General features: G+C 42.8%; 1 protein-coding gene across 1 annotated transcript in view; it reads left to right on the forward strand.

Moving 5' to 3' along the window:
* LOC130273742 (serpin B6-like) overlaps positions 1-17,352 on the forward strand; it is a 40,043-nt gene extending 22,691 nt beyond the window's left edge. Inside the window, exons 5-8 of the mRNA XM_056521016.1 lie at positions 1,133-1,250; positions 1,880-2,022; positions 3,482-3,649; positions 15,954-17,352. Of these exons, the coding sequence (XP_056376991.1) occupies positions 1,133-1,250; positions 1,880-2,022; positions 3,482-3,649; positions 15,954-16,358 (834 nt within the window). The 3' untranslated portion in view covers positions 16,359-17,352. The remainder of the gene's footprint in view (positions 1-1,132; positions 1,251-1,879; positions 2,023-3,481; positions 3,650-15,953) is intronic.
* Positions 17,353-21,827: the final 4,475 nt, after the last annotated feature.

The following is a 21,827-nucleotide window of genomic DNA, read 5'->3' on the forward strand; positions in this document are numbered from 1 at the left end:
TTATTTTACAGCCAGCTAGACTACCAATTGGCATCATATTCATTTGGATATCTAAGTTCCTTCGTTCCGCTGATGACTTCCTGCTCAGCCCTGTTACCGCATTGATTTGATCTACTACTACTATGAACTGTTCCTGTTTCACTACAAAAGAAGAGGATGATATTAGACCAACTGTCACATATATATATTATACTGGACTCTGATTGGATGTCACCTATACCAGCATGTTTGATTACGCCATGCTTACGTTTTAAGTTTTTTCTTTTATGTATTAATACACATTCTTTTGCTGCTGAGTTAAAAGTAAAAGAAGCTGAAGCATAATACTCGCGTCTTGTTTTCAATAAAATCTATATTTTCCTTCACCAAGGATAGGAAAATCTCCAATTGATGGTCTATCCTCTGGAGAGACCATCAATAATATAAGCCATGAAAACCCCCTTAAAGGGGTTATCCAGGAATATAAAAACAGAGCTAATTTCTTTCAAAACAGCTCCATGTCTGTCCCCAGGCTGTGTGTGGTATTACAACTTAGCTCCATTCACCTCAATGGAACTGAGCTGCAGAACATCACTCAACCTGGAGACAGATGGGGAGCAGTTTTTGAAAGAAATTATATGTTCTTCTATTCCTGGATAACTCCTTTAAAGGGGTACTCCGCCCCAGACATCTTATCCCCTATCCAAAGGATCTCGGCACCCCAGACATCCGTTGCACTGAGCGAACTTTGCTCTGTGCCGTATGACTGGTGATGCGTATCGGTGGCTGGTCACGTCACAGTCATGCCCCGCTTGTGACATCACGGCTATGCCCCCTCAATGCAAGTCTATCACACCCCCTCCCATAGACTTACATTGAGGGGGTGTGGCCGTGATGTCATGAGCTGGGCGCGAGCCTATGGCGCTCCGACGCTGCACCCGACGCTCTAAACGAATGCAAGGTGCAGTAGGGAGATCACAGGGGTCCCGCCTTTGGATAGGGGATATTATGTCTAGGGGCAGAGTACCCCTTTAATAATCCAAGCTCTAATATACTATTATTACCTGAATGCAAACAAAGAGCTGACCGTCTATGTCTTGTGTGCTTTTAGAAAATATTCTAATGAATAATCTAAGAATATCTCTCTTGCTAGCAATATTGCCAACTAATTGAGAAATATTTCCAAGCTAAAATTCAACCTGTGGACTTCTTGCAAGATTCGGAAAAGAGCAGGCAGACCATTAATACCTGGGTAGAAAGACAAACAGATGGTGAGTATTATTTAGTTACATTCAGACATGCAGAATTTTTATCCCAACTTTGCAGCAAATTCACTAGAAAATGTACATGTTACATTCATTTTTTGCCACAAATGTATTTTCCATTGTGACAAAATACTGATGATGATGTGAGTTTAAACATTCACACCATGTCCTAAAGTATGCCCTTTTTCCACTCTTTGTAAATGGGATTTAAAAAAACTAAATCATTACCAGTGTATATATTATACTTTCCTAAAATACATTTTTTGAGACATATGAAAAAGGGAAAATAATACTCAGTATGATCTGTAATGATAAATCTATCATATCAGGTACCATTATAACCTTGGAAGAAGAAAGAATATATTTAGTCAGTGAAGTGCATGTTTGTAAATGTGCCTCCTATTCTAACATCTGATTTTTGGCCCCAGAGAAGAAAGGTCTGGTGTTTATACCCCCTTGCTTTCCATAACCCTTAATGGTCTAGTACAGTTTCCTACCAGTAGCAAATGCAAAAGGAGCAACCAACCGTAGCTGGACCCCTCTCTCCAAGAGCCCCGTGTTCTGTCTATATGGTAAGTATGCCCTTGTGGTTAGTTCAATATAAAAAAATACTTTAATGCTGCATCTTATTCCAGGTAAAATAAAAGACATCTTGGGACCAGACTCCATTGACTCACTAACAAAGCTAGTTTTGGTAAATGCAATTTACTTTAAAGGAAACTGGGCAAATAAATTTCCAGAAGAAAACACAGAACAAAAACCTTTTAAAATGAGCAAGGTAAGAATATATTCTATAATTACATCTTCAAACAGTTGCCCTATCTAAAGCAGCTGCAAATTGTGGCTATGCCACTAAAGAATGACTGGTTATTACAAAACATGTGGATAGGGGATAAGTGCAATCTCTAGTATGGGGCCCGTATCTCCCCACTGAGTGCTCCAGCCCCCGCTTTCCAAGATATACTAGTGTCAGAAGTGATGGCCCACTCAGCCAGTGAGGCAGGACACTGCTGCTGCTGATGATTTGCTGAGCAGGCCAATACTGCCAAGACTAGTATGTCTCGGAAGGTGGTGGTCTGAGCGCTCAGCAGGGGAGACGGGAGCGGTTTTAGAGATCCTATCCTGTGGATAGGGAATACATTAGTAACTGGATAACCCCTTTTAAAGGGGTTGCTTAGCATTACAAAACTGATGACCTATCCGAATCAGACACCCCAACTCTATCAGCTGTTTAAAGGGTGTTCATGTAAATGAGACAATGTTAAAGGGGTAATCCATGAAAAAACTTTTTTTTATATATCAACTGGCTCCAGAAAGTTAAACAGATTTGTAAATTGCTTCTATAAAAAAATCTTAATCCTTTCAGTACTTATGAGCTTCTGAAGTTAAGGTTGTTCTTTTCTGTCTAAGTGCTCTCTGTTGACACATGTCTCGGGAACCGCCCAGTTTAGAAGCAAATCCCCATAGCAAACCTCTTCTAAACTGGGCGGTTCCCGAGACACGTGTCATCAGAGACAGAAAAGAACAACCTTTACTTCAGAAGCTCATAAGTACTGAAAGGATTAAGATTTTTTTAAATAGAAGTAATTTACAAATCTGTTTAACTTTCTGGAGCCAGTTGATATATATAAAAAAAAAGTTTTTTCCTGGATAACCCCTTTAACAATCAGATTTCAAGGATGTGTTTAGGTCCTTACGTTTGAGGAGATACTACACATTTGTATGTTTTTTATTTAGAAAAGTTTTATTATAATATTTTCCTGTGCACTTTTTTGCACATGTTTTTTTTTTTTTTTTTTATGTCTGGAGGACATTACAATGCAATCTGCTTATTAAAACAGTATTGCCTCTGTCACACCACTTACATCCCACAATGACTATTGTTTACGGAATCTAAGGGTTAAACTGCTGGAATTGGACTCACATTCATACCCAGCAGTTAAAGTATGGTCCCATTTATAGCAATTATATTTATTATGGGCTCCTGCTGCTTAATCATGAATGCACAGGTACAGTGACTTTACTCTCTGTACAGTGTTGCTAAAGGAACAGTGATCAGTTCACTAGTGGCTCACCAGGGATAGTGGGACATCATAGGAACAGTATCACAATGCACAACTAGGTTCTAGGAGATTTACTCAGCTACAGGGAGAAAGACAATCCTTTAATATTTTTTAGAATCATTTCTGAAATATTAAATGTTAAATAACAAAATGTGTCTTTTTTTTTTTGTACAGACAAAAAGTAAACCAGTACCAATGATGTTCCAGAGGAATAAGTTCAACATGTCTTACATTGAAGATCTTGAAGCTAAGGTGTTGGAACTCCCTTATCTTAATAATGAATTAAGCATGATCATATTACTTCCAGATGAGATTAAGGACAACTCTACTGGACTAGAACAGGTGAGACCCTGAAAACTTAATGCATATGGGTATGTTCACATGGGGGATGTACACTGTGCAGTTTTCTCTGTAAAAATTGACCTGCAGTTTGTAAAGAGGGTTGGTGGACCACTATACAGTGGTCCCTCAACATACAATGGTAATCCGTTCCAAACGGACCATCGTTTGTTGAAACCATTGCATGTTGCGGGATCCGTGCAATTTAAAGTATAGGACAGTGGTCTACAACCTGCGGACCTCCAGATGTTGCAAAACAACAACACCCAGCATGCCCGGACAGCCAGCGGCTGTCAGGGCATGCTGGGAGTTGTAGTTTTGAAACATTTGGAAGTCCGCAGGTTGAAGACCACTGTTAGAGAAAGTTGTACTCACCTGTCCCCGCCGCTCCAGACCGTCACCGCTCGTCACCGCTGCCCTGGATGTCGCCGTCCATCACTGTCGCCGTGTCCCCGGGGTGTCCCCGACGCTCCGGCAAGGCCTCTGCTTCCCCGGCATCCTCGCTCTCCGTCGCCACCATCACATTGCTACGCACGCCGCTCCTATTGGATGACGGGACGGCGTACGCAGCAACGTGATGACGTCGATGGAGAGCGCAGACGATGCAGGGGATCCTGAAGAGGACACACCGGAGCCCCGAGGACAGGTAAGTGATCGTCAGCAGACCATACGGGGCACCGTAAACGGATATTCGGTGGCAGCGGAAGCAGTCAGCGCTGCCGGATAGCCGTTTATGCGATGGCCCCGACATACAAAAGCATCGTATGTTGATGCTGCCTTCAACATGTTGAAATTATCGTATCTCGGGGCCATCGTAGGTCGAGGGGTCACTGTACTTTAGCTTATGAGACAGTTTTATTTATGGGGCACATAGTTTTTATTGGTACTATGGGGTACATAGGGAGTAAGGATTAACTTTTATTAAATTTTTTTGAGCAATAATGAACAAAAACACAAGAGCTTTGTAGCTGTACTAGTGCTGTACTAGTATAGAGTGATACAAGAACTACCCGCTCCACACACCATACTATTAAAGAGCATTATAATATACAAATGTACTAATATAATGTTATTAGCCATAGTGCAGTGCTCTTCCCATCAGCTGAGCTTTCTGGCTTGTAGCTGTGACATCCAATCACATTCTCTGAAAGCAAAGCTCCTGTCCCTGCTCCCCCCTCCTCTCCTGTCTGCTGAGGAACAGACTATTGATGTGAGGGGGGGGGGGGGGGGGTTCTCATATCACTGTGCTTGTAGGTAGCTCAGATCAGCAGGGCACTTGTTTGCAAGATCATGCTACAAAAGCTGGAACCACAAGTGGATTTTACCTGCTTGCACAACTGCTGAATCTCATAACTATTACACTGATATACTTTAAGAGACTGTTGGCACTCAGACAAACAATACATAAGGTATTTGTGAGGAGCAAAAATTTCTGTCATTCAGTGATATAAGGTAGTGGCCATTTAAAGGGGTATTCTGGCCTTAGACATCTTATCCCCTATCCAAAGTCATGCCCCCTCCCATAGACATAAATAGAGGGGGCGTGGCATGACATCTCTCTCTCGGCAGCAGCGCCCGGTACAGAATGCTGGGAGCTGCATGGAGATAGTGGGGGGTCCTGGCGGAAGGACCCCCACAATCAGACATCTTATCCCCTATCAATTGGATAGGGATAAGATGTCTAAGGCCAGAATACCCCTTAAATAGGTTTATGTCATTCATAGTACATTCTGCAAAAAATAAACCTCCATATTAAAGGGGTTTTACAGCGAAAAGTAACTTATCCTCTATTCACAGGATAGTGGATAAGTGTCAGATTCCAGGGGGGGGGGGGAGCAGGATTTGAAGTTGCAGATTTTAAAGCTGTGTTTAGTCAATTAATTCACATTGAAATCTGAAGCTTAAAATCCTGCGCATCAAATATGCACAGGAGACTGTACGTGTGAATAACTCTCTCTTTATTTTTGTAACAGGTTTACTATGCAACAGAGCACAATGCTCATCAAATTTGTGCAGGATACTGTACGTGTGAATACACCCAGAGGGTAGGATCACATGGAACGCATCTGCAGCGTATTTCATGCTGCCGATGAGTTAATGGCAGTCACAAGAGCAAGCTCCCTGCTGCGGCTGGGTAGCTCTGTGTGTCTGCTTGTAGCAGTGGATTCACCACTGCACATCTGCTACAAAAAGGCACTGCATCTACATTGGGAAGTCCCCCGCTATGAGCGGCCACAAAAAGGGAGCTCGCTCCTGTTACTACTGTCACCACATCCGTAGCGTGAAAAATGTTGTGTATGAGCTCAGTCTGACCCTACCCTAAAGGTGTATTTGCACATACAGTATACTGCGCATATCTGATGCTGCAAATTTTAAGTTTTGTTCTTTTGTTTTTTAAACAATGTTTTATTTGGTTTTTCATTATTTATATAACAAAACATGAACTGGGCATTCCCGACATAGGTACAGGAAGAGGAATATGTACAATCATAGAAAAATATCTTATAAACAGCGTACACAGTAATTATCCAGTGCTAATTTAGCCAAACAAATACATAGAACTAAACCACTGCACCCCATAAAGGCAAACAAAGAATTCTAGAAGCGGTGTGACTTTTCACAGTGCACAAGACCATTCAGCAAATCAGTAACCCCCACAATTCGGGCAGTGTTCAATGCAATCCGGTTGCTCTGGTGTCTTTGGTAAAATGAAGCCGTAGTCGGCGTGGAACATTAACTCAAACTGAGTCTCCCTCCATGTCTCACAAATAACAGCTTTACAGATTTTTGCTCATCCCTTGAGCATTGGTAAAGTTAGGGACTCCTTCCCCAATTTCCCCTCTCAATAGCAGAATAACGAGGTGGCCACCTCCCCACTCCCCTTCCTAGTGAGATGACGGTATAGAAAAGCGTGGGTATAGCATGTGAGTAGACTTGAACAGATTTGAAGTTGTGTTTAGTTATTTAGTTTGCACTGAAATCTGCAGCATCAAATCTGCAGCATCAAATATGTGCAGGATACTGTACATGTGAAAACACCCTAAAGGCATTGATCCTTCTACCTTATGATATAAATCAATTGAAGAAGAAGGGCAGCACTCCGATTATTAAACGGAATTCTCCCATGAAATCAATGTAAAATTTCAACTCCATGGAGGTCTTTTCAAGTTGCATTTTTAAATCTGTTGTATTTTAGCGGCTTGTCATTTGTTTGCCCTCCTGTCTCTTAAGGCAAGGGCTTCAATAATGGTTTGCAACAGTTACTTTTACTTCCTTTACTTCAATATGTTTGCCCCTGCAGCTGTTTGGCTCTGTACAGGTAATACAGGCCAAAAGGTAAATACAAGACCCCAACTTCTTTGTTTGTGTGTATGTAACTTTTTAAATGCAATGTGACACCATTCTTGAAAAAGAAGCCAAGTCAGTGTCTAGTGCCACCCAATGTTTCATTACTTTGTTGTATTTCAGTCATCACTGCTATAACATGTAGAGAACTACGATATATATTTTATTGTGGCTAAACACTGCCACGGGATGATGTGGCCCCATACTGTCCTCCTGCGCTGTCAGGCAGAGTCCCTGCATGTCCCCAGGGCTCCCCTGCAGCATACCCCCATTATGTATATAGGTTTGCCTCATTTAATGTACTGTTGCTTTAATAATTGCATTCATGATTGTTACCCAGAGGGCTCCAGTGACCAGGTGATCCCCAAGTGACCTATGGGCTCCTTGCACAGCCCCCCTATATAACCAGGGGAAGGGCTGCAATCTCTCTCTACTGCTGTATGCTGAGGTCCAGTGCAGTCGTCTCAGTGTCTGTGTCCAAAGCATTGGAGGCCTCAAGCCTAAAGTCCTGCAGCCACAAGATGATCATCAGTAAGTCAAGTCATCTTATTGTCAGTCATCATCTCTATCAAGTGAAGTCCATCTGTAGTCACCATGGCCTGCACTAAAGTCAGTCCTTAGGGACTTATTAGGGTTATAGGTTGAACTTGATGGACTCTGGTCTTTTTTCAACCTTATGAACTATGTTACTGCAAGTCCCAGCAAGCCTGCGAGGTCCCCCTATGTCACTGGTCACCTCCATGGGATATTTGGCTGTACTGCAAAGACTATATCACCTGTCTTGCCTCAGTAAAGCTACCGTTATCCTTAATCTGGCATTGGTGTATTCATTGCCCCCTGCCTAACCCAGGATCATCAGTATTACCTTCAGGTGGTTAAGACTAAACCTCGCCCTGGCGTCACGACAAGAAGGGGTTAATACCATCTGCCCCTTGGGCCATAACATCTGCCCAGCATCTACCCTGCGTTGCACCCCGACTCCACAACTTTTTGGCGTCACAAACAGGATACGGGTGTGCGCCATTTGCCACAAGCCACAAGTCCTCCCCCTTAATCTGAACTGTGTCTGAAACTGTCTGTAAAAGTCGCATGCCGATGCGATAGAAATTGCGCCAGAAAAAGTGAACAGGACTGTTGTCATTGCAAAGCATTTATTAGCGGTGCCTGTAAAATAGAGGGGGAGGTGAAGGAAAGACTGTGGAGTGTCACTGTGCAGTGTGAGAAATCAGTACCTGAAAGAGTTAATCTGGTCAGGTTTTTCTTGCGCGCAAGTGGTCGCAGCTCTGCCCCGTCAGTCCCCAGCGGTGACGCCTCTTCAGTGTTGCGAGGAGGAACTATGGATCCGCCCTGTGTTGCACAGGGGAAGACTTTCCCGACTGGACCAAAACAGAAAGTCCCCTGGGTGCAGCCATATTGGAGGTTCCTGCGGCTGCTTCCGGCTCTGCAGTCTATAGTCAAGCGCCCGCTGCAGTGCAGACTCTGCATAGACAGACGATCTCCCGCAGCAAGTCTTCGGTACCGGTGGTGAGTCACATTAACCCCCTAGTGCCCAGTAACTTTATTGGGTACTTGCCACATAGTGGGGGAGCGCCACTCAGAGGGTTCCAATCAGTCAAGATTAAGTCACTGCAGCATATCACCAAGCATCTTAAAGCGACAGCGCACTCAAATTATCTTAAAGGGCCGGCTTAAACAATTCTTCTTAAAGTGATAGCGCACTCTAAAAAAGTCTACAGGATGTCGGCACCCAGCTCTCCAGATCAACCTGGCGACAGTGCCCTCTCATCTCCAGCAACTGGATCATCTGTTGTCCCAGCAGCCAGAATGCCACCAGTCCTGCCACATCAACAACTTGGGTGTTTCAGCGTCAGCACCGGTATTCACGGGGAACCCTGTCCTCCCTACCTATAATGGAGACCCCTTCACCCTGAGGGATTTCAAGGAGAGGAACGAGAGTTTTTTTGTCTTTTATTCTCTCCCTCCTAATCAACAGGTGCAATTGCTCACAGGACAACTACAGGGACCAGCACTGGAGGAAGTCCGCACCTGGCCTGCCTCTGAGAAGGTGACTGTAGAGCAGATCTTTGAAGGACTCTACCAGGTATTTGAGTCACATTCGCCATCAGAGGCACGTCTCCGGTTGTATGAGAGGCAACAAAATCCAGGTGAGACTTTAAGAGCTTATGCCGTAGCCCTACAGAATGCCCTAGAGACTGTTCAAAAACTAGATGGCATAACTCCCGAGCAGGGCAACAAGGTATTGATGGATAGATTTATCAATGGGGCTCATAATAAATAGGACAAAGCCAAAACCTCAGTCTGTCCTTCGCCGTTTTGAAGAGACTGGGTATTGAAGTCATAGAGTCCGGGACTGAGTCAGAGGAAGTTTGCACACCTGTCCCAGAGCCACTAGGTGAGGTAGCTAGGCCCACCATCACCGGCCCCCACCCCAGTGCCACCTACCTTGCCGGTTACTACAGCCTCAGAATTACAGAGTGTTAAGCAGAACATTGAACAACTGACTAAGGTGGTGAAGGAGCTTGCCATCCGGGCCGTTCGACCTGACCGTGAACCGCCCATACCTAGGAAACCTGCTCCTGCTCCCCGCAATTTTAACCTCCGCAATCCTCCACCTAATAGGCCCTCTGGGACTTAAAGACCCTTTTGTACCTATTGCAATAAACCGGGACATTGGAAAATGCAGTGTTGGGATTTAAACAGGTTTTCCCTGAGGTCGCGGAGCGGCCCTCAGGAAAACAGTCATCGGGTCCAAACCCCGAACCACCTAAGTCAGGACTCTCACTTTATGTTGCCTCCTGCCCCTATGTAAAGATTATTGTAGAAGGTGTACAGTTGGAGGTGCTGATAGATACAGGGTCACAAGTGTCTACTATACCTAAAAATGTTTTCTATACACACTGGAATGACAGTTTATTGTGTGAACCCGATGATGGTGATTTTAGAGTAGTGGCAGGTAACGGGAAACCAATACCCAGACATGGATATTGGGAGCCAACCATTCAGTTGGGGAAGCATGTACTTAGAGGGCAGGGAGTGATTGTAACTAATGTGTCTGATAAATGGTCTGCTGAGTTTATACTGGGGATGAATATCATGAAAAACTGTTTCTCTGAAATTGTAGATTCCTTGCATGCCTCTCTCCCATACATTCCTCCGTCAGGCCGGCAGGCTGCACAGCACCGTTTGAAAGTTCTACAGGCGGAGCAGAAGTTTGCCAACCAACAAGGTGAAATCTGCAGAGTACGAGTCCAAGCTATCAGGTCGGTGACCCAACAACCCAACACAGAGACCATCATCTGGTGCTGTGCACGTCCTGGAGTAAGGAACAAGGACTATCAAGCCCTGCTGGAGCTTATGCAGCTGGAAGGCTGGAAGATCATCCCCTTGTACAAGCTGCGAGAAAGACTTGTCCTGGTTACCAATGGGAAAGGCTCTTCCGGTTAGTCAATCTGTCTGATGCTGCTACTGTGTTACCTAAGTACACCCCAGTTGCCCAGCTGTATCTTCTAGAGTCAAGGGACATCCTAACAGAATGCAAGGCCGACAGCGTGCGGCCTAAGTAGCTGAAGGATCCAGTTCCAGTACTTCTGAGCCCTGTTGGGCGCAACGCCAAGTAGGAGACGAGACTACCCCAAGGGATCAAGTCAAGGGAGTTGCCAACATTGCTAGAAGGTACCATGAGGCTTTCAGTAAACACCCCAAGGACTTTGGGCGCACGTCTATGATCCAGCACAGAACTCTCATCGGTGACAGCTCATCTGTTAAAGAAAGACACCGTCTGGTCGCGCCAGGCATGTATCAGACTGTCAAGAAGATGCTGTCTGACATGAAAGATGCGGATGTCATTCAAGAGAGTCGGAGTCCCTGGGCGGTGCCCCTCGTGTTGGCCAAGAAGAAAGATGGAACTATTCGCTTTTGTGTCGACTACAGGAAGTTGAACAATGTCACCCACAAAGATGCTTATCCTCTACCCAGAATTGAAGAGTCACTTACAGACCTCGGGTTGTCTGGTTACTTCTCCACTCTGGACTTAACCAGAGGATAGTGTCAAGTGCCTATGGCCGTGGAGGACCGAGAGAAGACTGCCTTTGTGACACCCATGGGACTGTTTGAAAACTCAAACAGAGTGTGCCGTTTGGGCTATGTAATGCCCCTGCTACATTCCAGCATCTGATGGAGCGGTACTTGGGCCATCTGAATTTTCAAAGTGTCCTGTTGTACCTGGACGATGTAATTGTGTATTCCAAGTCCTACCAGGAGCACCTCAGTCATCTATTAGACAGTCCTGATCAAGCATGGGCTGAAGATCCAACCGTCAAAGTGTCATCTGCTTATACCTCAGGTACACTACCTAGGTCATGTTGTCAGCACTGAGGGAGCTCAGCCTAATCCTGAAAAGGAAGAGATTGTCAAGAATTGGCCTACCCCACGCATGGTGAAAGATGTCAGGAGCTTCCTGCGATTTGCCGGCTACTACTGCCGCTTCATTCCCCATTTTGCTCAGATTGCAGAACCCCTCGCAGCTCTTCACAGGGGCTGAAGAGCAAAAGACAGTGTTCCAAGCTCTTAAAAACCTGTTGACAGAACCACCCATTCTGGCATATCCAGATTACAGTCAGCCGTTCCAGTTGTATACTGATGCCAGCTTTGAAGGTCTGGGAGCTGTTCTGTCCCAAGTCCAAGAAGGGCAAGAGAGAGTGATAGCCTATGCCAGTTGTAACCTGCGAGGAGCAGGGAAGAATGATGCAAACTACAGCTCCTTCAAGCTGGAACTCCTCGCCCTTGTATGGGCCGTCACTGAAAAGTTTAAGGACTGTTTGGCTGCCACGCCATTCACTGTCTACATGGATAATAACCCATTGGCCCATCTGAATACTGTCAAACTGGGTGCCAGCGAGCAGCGTTGGGCCTCCAGATTGGCCAACTAAAACTTCACCATCAAGTATAGAAGCGGAAAATCAAATGTCAATGATGATGTACTGTCCCGGATGACCCCGGTGAAGAACCACCTGTTTAAAATGAATGGGAAGACGTGGAAATGCCCCCATTTTACCAGAAATTCTTGAGTCAGAACCACCCTGGAAAACGGTGAACACAGGTCCGAGAAGGTCCAAGAAGACCTATATACCTGGAAGACTCTACAAGATAAAAGTCGAGTCATGGGGGATCTGTTGGACTATCTTCTGATGAAAAAGGTACCAACCCGTCTACGCGGGGCCCAGTGTGACTACGAGTTGAAGCGTCTGTGGCGACAGAGGGAGCGACTGTTCATGCACAAATTCTTTGGATCCGATCTCTGATGATCGACTTCATTAGATTCTGGTTCCCCGAAGAGACGTGGCGATGGTCCTCAACGCATACCATGATCAGTCGGGACACTTTGGAATCCACAAGACCGAGGCTACTGTCAGATGAAGGTTCTACTGGATTGGGATGTGGAGCGACATCAAGAAATGGTGCAGTGAGTGTGTAGTCTGCAACGTCATCAAGAACGTGCGCAAAGACACAAGAGCACCCCTCCATTCCATCCAGAGTGAAAGGCCTAACCAGTTGGTTGCACTAGATCATGTCAAGTTGTCTCCTACCCAGTCCAGGTCCGCATATGCTCTCACCATGGTGGATCACTTCTCTAAGTGGGTTGTCGTAGTGCCTTTCAAAGAACTTAAAGCCAACACAGCGGCTCAGATGTTCCTATCCAATTGGGTGCAAACCCTTGGTTGCCCGGAGTCTGTCCTAACAGACCCAGGAACAGCCTTCGAGGCCTAACTCTTCCAGGAGCTGTGTCAGTTCCACGCCTGTAAGAAGCTCTGGACTACTGCTTACCACCCTCAAGGAAACAGGCTCTGCGAGCAGCATCTGTGTCAAAACACGAAGAGTGTTGCCCGAGTTGGTGAAAATTTATAACAATATGGTCCATCGTTCCACAGGACCAACTACCCGATGTTGGGGTGGCATGGACAGCTGCCGAAGGACCGAAGTTTTGGATTTCAAGCTTCCTTCAATAACTCTCCGCAAGCTTCCATGGAGTGGGTCTCTGACCATCAAAGAAGAATCCAGGAAGCAAAAGAGATTGTCAATAAACCCCTTCAGTTAGGCTACAAGGTCTGGCTGCAGAAATTTCCTAGGTCCCACAAGCTTGATTCCATCTGGGAAATGGAGCCATACACAATAATGGCCATACCCTACCCAGACTATGATGTGTACGAGATCCAGAAAACTGGTTATGAGCCGCAAGTCGTCCAATGTAACCGGATAAAGTTAGGTCTCAAGGAAGACCTGCCTGAACCTCCTGTACCTCCTTCACCAGCTGTCAGACCTGCGAGAGAGTACATGCCAGGAGACGGGATCCACCCATCCATGGATGTCCCCATGTTCTCTCCAAGCCAACCTGCAGTCTTCTGTGAGGTGCCATCCCAGGGGCCTGTGCAACCAACACTAGTTGCCTCACCAGCTCCAGTTCTGTCACCATTGGCATCAGTCTACACCCCGGTTTCCAGGTCTCCAGTGTCTCTGCCAGCCAGCCCGAGTCCTGATAGTCCAGAACTGTTAAGTGTCAAGTAACCTTTAGTATAACACATAGAGTCACTGAGTACATATATATATTCATGTACACATATCCATCATTTAACTAGGACTGTAGCATCAACCATAAAACAGTCCACACTAATGTCTCTATAAATTGTCATATGGCTAATGTATTTTTTCTTGTGTCCTCGTGCACAGGATACTTTCCTGGGCAGAAGGTATGCCTGTAACCTGCTATGCACGTATCAAACAGTCAAAGGTAACAAATGTCTAGTCTAAATTATATATCTAGTGTTCTGGGGAGAAGTGTGTTATGCCAAGGGACCCCAGTAGCCAAGGCATTGGGTAAAAAGCCTCCGGCAGCCCAATCCATCTTATATTGTGTCAACAGTTGCATAAAGTGTGTTATAGTCAAGTCCAATGTTATCGAGTCATGTCTCTAAAATAGTTATAAAAGTTTATAAGTCTTCAGAGCGTGTATGGACATTATACAAGAACTCTTTATTTTCATTGGTCATACTAAGATTCAGCCTGGAAATGAATGTTAATTGCAATGCTCCAGGATTGCATGCAGCCCCTGTGGCCATTTCGCGCCTCCACCCTACCAGACTGGGTGTCGAGGGCGACTGTATTCAAGTGGGGGAGTTTGTGATGTCCTAGTACAGGATGATGTAGCCCCGTACTGTCCTCCTGCCCTGTCAGGCAGAGTCCCTGCATGTCCCCAGGGCTCCCCTGCAGCATGCCAACATTATGTATATAGGTTTAATGTACTGTTGTTTTAATGTTTGTACCACATGATTGTTACCAAGAGGGCACCAGTGACCAGTGGGCTCCTTGCACAGCCCCCCTATATAACCAGGGGAGGGGTTGCAATCTGTCTTCTGCTGAGGTCCAGTGCAGTCATCTCAGTGTCTGTGTCCAGAGCATTGGAGGCCTCAAGCCTAAAGTCCTGCAGCCACAAGTCGGTCATCAGTAAGTCAAGTCATCTTATTTTCAGTCACCATCTCTATCAAGTCAAATCCATCTGTAGTCACTGTGGCCTGCACTAAAGTCAGTCTAACTACTGCCAGTCCCAGCAAGCCTGCGAGGTCCCCCTGTGTCACTGGTCACCTCCCTGGGATATTTGGCTGTACTGCAAAAACTATATAACCTGTCTTGTCCTTAATCTGACGTTGGTGTCTTCATTGCCCCTGCCTAACCCAGGATCAGCGGTATTACCTTTGAGTGGTTAAGGCTAAACCACGCCCTGCCGACATGGCAAGAAGGGGTTAATACCATCTGCCCCTTGGGCCATAACATCTGCCCTGCATCTACCCTGCATTACACCCAGACTCCACACTGGTCACTGTTAAAATGACAACTTCAAACAAAAAAAAAATGCAGCTACAAATAACATTTGATATAAAGTGAGAGTTAGAAATATAAAAGTCAAAATAAAACACCTAGAACATATTTCCTGTAATGCAATACTGTACTGACTGATTAACCTAACTTTTTATATGTCTGCGTAATGAGTCAAAAGTTATTTTAAATTACAGTAACGCTGTGTGTCCAGTGTTGAAGAAACATGTGTATAGTGCTGGGAATGTGGTGAAACAAAACAAAAAAAAAAGGATAAACTAACCTAACACCCCCCCCCCGACCTCCCGCTGGTCCAGCTGCAGCTCCCATCCATCTACTTTCAATCCCCTGCTGCTCGTCTCTTCTGTCTGCTTTCAAGAGAAGAGCTTGGTGCAGGAACTGCTCAGCCTAGAAGCAGACAAATGGGAGCTGCAGAGGGACCAGGGGTGGGTAAGTACAGTTTTTTTGTTGTTGTTTGTTTCACGACAGCCCCAGCAATATATACGTTTGACTCACTTTACAATACCCTTTTAAGCCAAAGGCAAATGTGAATAATAAAATAAAATGGGAAAAATAAAGAAAGGACTTACACTTCTTCTTCCCGCTGGATTCACTTCTAGCTTTGGCTCTATAGCCTGCATTAAAAACTACAGTAGCTTTTAAAACAAGATGAATAAATAAATTATAAATGCTGTGTGTGAAACCCTCTTAAGAAATGCAACTAGTAGTTTTATTAAGGCATCAGTCTGATTTATGCTAACATTGCTCTATGTAACCAAAATGGCATTAGGTCGACATGGCCTAATAAGACACATGGACTTGCATTGTCCCAATGTAAAAATTTGCTGTTGCTCACAGTGAAAAGAACCCTACTTCAGGTTTTTCCGAATGTAGTTGTCATAAACTGTTTGGAAAACTGTACAGGAAATAATTTTCCCCAACATTCTATACTCTTTGGAAGTGTACTATCTATTAATAAAATTCTGTAAGCTTCAGTCATAACTTATTGCTAAGATGTACATGTTTTTGTTTTTAAGAAATCTGTATTTACTAATGTTTGTTTTATAAAATGTAGCTAGAAAAGATGTTGAGCTATGAGAAGCTAAAAGGCTGGACCAACGCTGACATGATGGACAAAACTGAAGTGGAGATTGATTTTCCGCGCATTATTCTTGAGGAAAACTATGACCTGAAATCGTACCTCACCGAGATGGGACTAGGAGACCTATTCAATGCAGAAAAAGCTGATCTCACAGGGATCTCAAAAAAAGGCAACCTGTATGTGTCAGAGATATTTCACAAAGCATTTGTGGAAATTAATGAAGCAGGAACAGAGGCCGCTGCAGCTACTGCTGGCATTGTGACAGCCAGAATGCGCCCTATTGCGGATAAATTTTGTGCAAACCATCCTTTTCTGTTCTTCATAAAACATAACCTGACAAATGCCATACTTTTTCTTGGAAAATTTTCCTCCCCTTAAAATATTGCATAATGCTCATGAAAGTAGAATATGTAGCTTGTAAATTTGATAAAGCAATATTATTCTGCCATCAGTATACTACAATTCATTATAAGGATTTGCATATCAGTATCTAACTACTTTACTAGTTTACATGCATTGCAATTTTGTTTACTACAGTACATGCTTTCTATACATAATTAATTTACAGTATGTAACATCTGTTGCTTGTGTCATTGTTTAAAAAGATTGTATAACCAATGAATAGGATTGGACCACAAACAGGAGTTGTCACCTTTACACAATGTATGATCACTAGAGGTCCAACTGCACAAACTTCAATCGATCACAAGAATGAGATTCTCAAGTCCCATATTTGAATAGAGTTGCGGTCACAGGTAAGCACTATTGCTCCATTTAATGTCTATGGGAATGACTATCGTAATTTTATCCCATAAACTGTTACTGTAGCAGTAATGTGCATGCATGACTGCTGCTCCATTCAATCCAGATACTAGGGACCCCTATTACTGTAATTAGTGGGGATCCCAGTAGTTGGACTCCAAGTCATCATACATTTATCACCTGAAAAAATTAATATTAGGCGTAGTCCAACATATATATATTTTTAAAGGGAACCTGTGACCATAAAAATGCTATGTAATCTATCAGCTTTATGTTATAGAGCAGGAGAAGCTGAGTATGCTGATTATATCCATATATATTTGCGGTAAAAGATTCTGTACCCTATCACTGTCCACTGAACTCCTATAAATAGAAAGAACAGGGGTTTCAATAAACAATTTACTGAATAAGTCTTGCATTGGCTACTGTTACTTAGGAGACCGAAAGGAGGCTCTATCTTCTATCACATAGATATGTGTAGTTTGGAGCAGTTGGCAACAGCCATTCTGTTCAGGTATTTACAGGCCAAATTAAAGGGGTTCTCCCTTGTTTATACTGTTTTTTGTTATTATGTTTGTGTGTTATGTGTGTATAAGTATGTGTTTTTTTATGTGTGTTGTGATTATGTATATATGTATTTTCTTACCTTTTGTGAAGATCCGGAAGCTGGTCCCTTTTTCTTCCAGTGGCATGCTGTGTACCTCGGCGTCCGCCATGTTGTTTTCGATACGTGGGATGTTGGGGGGGGGGGGGGTGTTCTTGCTTCTGTCCTTCCTATCTTCAGACGTCCGAGGCAAATCTTTTCTTCCTGTTTCTTCCGTGGCTCAGAGACGAATCTGCGGCCTCTTCCGGCTCATGCGCAGGTAGTTTTTTTTTTTTTTTCTAATTGGCAAACTGTCTGCGCTTGTGCGAAGCTACGCTATTAGCGTAGACCTAACGTTCGCTACGCTGTTAGCGTAGCACTTGCGTACTCGCGCATCCGCAGACAGTTTGTCAATTAGACATAAAAAAACTTTTTGGTAAAAAAAAAAAACTACCTGCGCATGCGCCGGAAGAGGCCGCAGATTCGTGGCTGTGCCACGGAAGAAACAGGAAGAAAAGATTCGCCTCAGACGACAGAAGCAAAAACACACACCCCGACATCCCACGTACCGAAAACAACATGGCGGAGGCCGAGGTACAAAGCAAGCCACTGGAAGAAAAAGGGACCAGCTTCCGGATCTTCACAAAAGGTAAGAAAATACATATATACATAATCACAACACACATATAAAAAACACATACTTATACACACACATAACACACAAACATAATAACAAAAAACAGTATAAACAAGGGAGAACCCCTTTAACAATGAAAAAAGTTTAGAAAAAAATTCTACTTTGCTCACTTTTCATCTAACTTTACAGGTACACTTTAAAAAGCAATGTTCTTGTCTGTAATCATGATTAGAATTGCTCTCTTTACAAAAACTCCAGTGGTTTGACACATTTTTGTAAACATTTTATATCTTTTCATGTGACAGCATGACACAAAAGTGAGTACATCTATACAGTTGGTAGAGGTAAGGGTGCATTCACATCACAATTTTACCATCCTACTTTTTCTCACAATTTTTTACCTTCAAATCGTACAAATCTGCATGCAAAATCCTATCCATTGACTTCCATTTCATAATAATATCCAACACATGCATCAGTTTTGACCAGCATCCGAATTTGCACGATTTTAGATCGGGATAAAATTGTGGTTGACCACGATTTTTCACCCAGATTCAAAATCGGCTCGAAATTGTGTCCATTTTTTTAAATCATTATGGCCTATGCAAATCGTATTGAATCGTGTGACGGTGCGACTTTATCATACATATTATTTTCCAAACATGATCAGATTTTTGGTGAAAAATCGGATGAAATTTTCAGCTGTAAGATTTTTTGATACAATTTTTAAATACAATTGTATATGATTTCAGGTAATCCGATTTTGTCTCATTTTACTGTCTGTTAATCGGATGGTAAAATCGTGATATGAACCAGGCCTAAGCATCACTACTTACCTCCTTACACTCCGACCCACAGAGTGGTTCTGCCACAGGGTATAAAAAATTGTGTTTTGTCACCGGTGGAAAAACGTAAAAAAAAAATTTAAAAAAACACGCAAAAAACGCAGGAACAAGCAGTTGTAGTTTTTGTGGAATTTTTCTGGTCAAAGTCCAAAGGCCAAAAAAATGGAAGAATAAAAAAAAGTGGAACCCTAGCCTTAAACAATATATTTTTCTGAAGACACTTCCTATGTGTTTTATTATTACAATAAATAACATTTTCAGGATTTTTTACAAACCTTACTGCTGGCAATACACCTGTAGTACTCTGTCTGGTGTTTACATCCATTGCAAACACACCTGCATAGGAAATTCCTATAAAATTACATATTTGCCTGTTTAAAACCTTAAGCACAGGAAAACTGGTGGAATATCACAAGTATGTGTCTAAAACTATAACCAAAAACTTGAAAGTATACTTTGTTAACGCTCAAAGACAACCAAATTATTACTTTTTTTTTTAATAGGCTTTTTCTATACCTTAGGCAAGCACACATTCTTATTGTATTGTTTTCTTATTAAAAACATTGCGGTCTTTAATATACTGTTCCTTATTGAATAATAAAAATAAATTACAACAGTGCCTGCCTTCTGTGTTCTGGGTTAGTTTTCAACTGGTTTATATTCTGCAATGCAACATAGTTTAATAGTGAATCTATAGGTAAAAGAATACTACTGGCTAAACTAAAAATACACAGGATATAGACACTAGGGCTTACTATTGCAAACCTGACATGTTTTGTTGGGTTGTGCGCCAGATACTGTCGCATCGCGCCAGAAATTCTATCTGTGCCAGATTTTGCGCCAGAATTGAAAAAACTCCGAATAACTCTCCATTTTGCTAAGAAAACCTGAAAAGGGGGCGTGGTCTCCAAAAAGGGGCGTGTTCCCAACATTTTCACAAAAAAAACAACATATTTACTAAGGTTTCCACATAAAATGTGGTGGATTTGAGCTCAGAAAAACCCTACAGATCAGAGCATGTGTAAAAAAAGCAAAATGTAGGGAAAAGTGGAAAATGTAGGGAAACCTGTAGTTAATACCGTGAAAAATAAATTGTAGGGATTTAAAACCCACAAAGAAACCTACACTCCACTCTTAGTAAATAAGGGCCTAGTTCTGCAGTTAGGAGGGAGCAAATTGTGGCCTACCAAAAGTGCCCATACACCTTATTATAAAGTTAACCAAAACCGCAGTGGCTGGTAGGTTCACCAACTTTGGACTCTCCACTAACAGATGTTGTTGGGGAAAGAAGGATCGGACATGATAAATTTCAGCTCTGACCCTTTTGCGCTTGAAGCAATAAACTGGCACCAGACCTGTCTGGGCTGCAGATTACCCCTATCTATACACAACACATGAATGTTCATGTGTGCCAAGCATTAATGTGTATGGGGACGCTTGGAGACCAACCCTACAAATATACTTGACGAGAGTTCGCTGTATTGATTCAATACTAAGGATCACTGGCATCTAAAGTGTCCATTAACCCCTTAAGGACTCAGCGTTTTTCCGTTTTTGCATTTTCATTTTTTCCTCATCACCTTCTAAAAATCATAACGCTTTAAATTTTGCACCTAAAAATCCATATGATGGCTTATTGTTTGCGCCACCAATTCTACTTTGCAGTGACATTAGTAATTTTACCAAAAAATCCACGGCGAAACGGAAAAAAAAATCATTGTGCGACAAAATTCAAGAAAAAATTTCATTTTGTAACTTTTGGAGACTTCCGTTTCTACACAGTGCATTTTTCGGTAAAAATAACACCTTATCTTAATTCTGTAGGTCCATATGGTTAAAGGGGTTATCCAGGAAAAAACTTTTTTTTATATATATCAACTGGCTCCAGAGAGTTAAACAGATTTGTAAATTACTTCTATTAAAAAATCTTAATCCTTTCTGTACTTATGAGCTGCTGAAGTTAAGGTAGTTCTTTTCTGTCTAAGTGCTCTCTGATGACACCTGTCTCGGGAACCTCCCAGTTTAGAAGAGGTTTTCTATGGGAATTTGCTTCTAAACTGGGCGTTTCTCGAGACTCGTGTCATCAGAGATTACTTAGACAGAAAAGAACAAACTTAACTTCAGAAGCTCATAAGTACTGAAAGGAATAATATTTTTAAATAGAAGTAATTTACAAATCCGTTGAACTTTCTGGAGCCTGTTGATATATATAAAAAAGTTTTTTCCTGGAATACCCCTTTAAAACGATTCCCTATTTATATAGGATGGATATTGTCGTACTTCGGAAAAAAATCATAACTACATGTAGGAAAATTTACATGTTAAAAATTCTCATCTTCTATAACTATTTATTGTCATCCTATAACTTTTTTATTTTTCCGCGTACGGGCCATATGAGGACTCATTTTTTGCGCCGTGTTCTCAAGTTTTTATCGGTAAAATTTTTGTATTGATCAGACTTTTTGATCGCTTTTTATAAATTTTTTCATGATATAAAAAGTGACCAAAAATACACTATTTTGGACTTTGGAATTTTTTGGTACGCACGCCATTGACCGTGCAATTTAATTAACGATATATTTTTATAGTTCGGACATTTTGGCATGCGGCGATACCACATATGTTTATTTTTACACAGTTTTTTTTTATTGGAAAAGGGGGGTGATTCAAACTTTTAATAGGGAAGGGGTTAAATGACCTTTGTTAACTTTTTTTTCCACTTTTTTTTTTGCAGTGTTATAGCTCCCATAGTGACCTATAGCACTGCACACACTGGTCTCCTATGCTGATCCCTGCAAAGCCATAGCTTTGCAGGGATCAGTCAGATAGGGGCTCGATTGCTCAAGCCTGTAGCTCAGGCTTGGAGCAATCAATCCCCGATCGGACGCCGCGTAGAGAGGTAAGGAGACCTCCGCGATGTCCCGATCAGCCCGACTGAGCTGCCGGGAAAAGTTTACTTTTGTTTTCAACTTGTCAACTTTGATCGCCGCGTCTGAAGGGTTAACAGCACGTGGCAAAAC

The sequence above is a fragment of the Hyla sarda genome, chromosome 5 (assembly GCF_029499605.1).
Source record: "Hyla sarda isolate aHylSar1 chromosome 5, aHylSar1.hap1, whole genome shotgun sequence".
Classification (NCBI taxonomy): Eukaryota; Metazoa; Chordata; class Amphibia; order Anura; family Hylidae; genus Hyla; species Hyla sarda.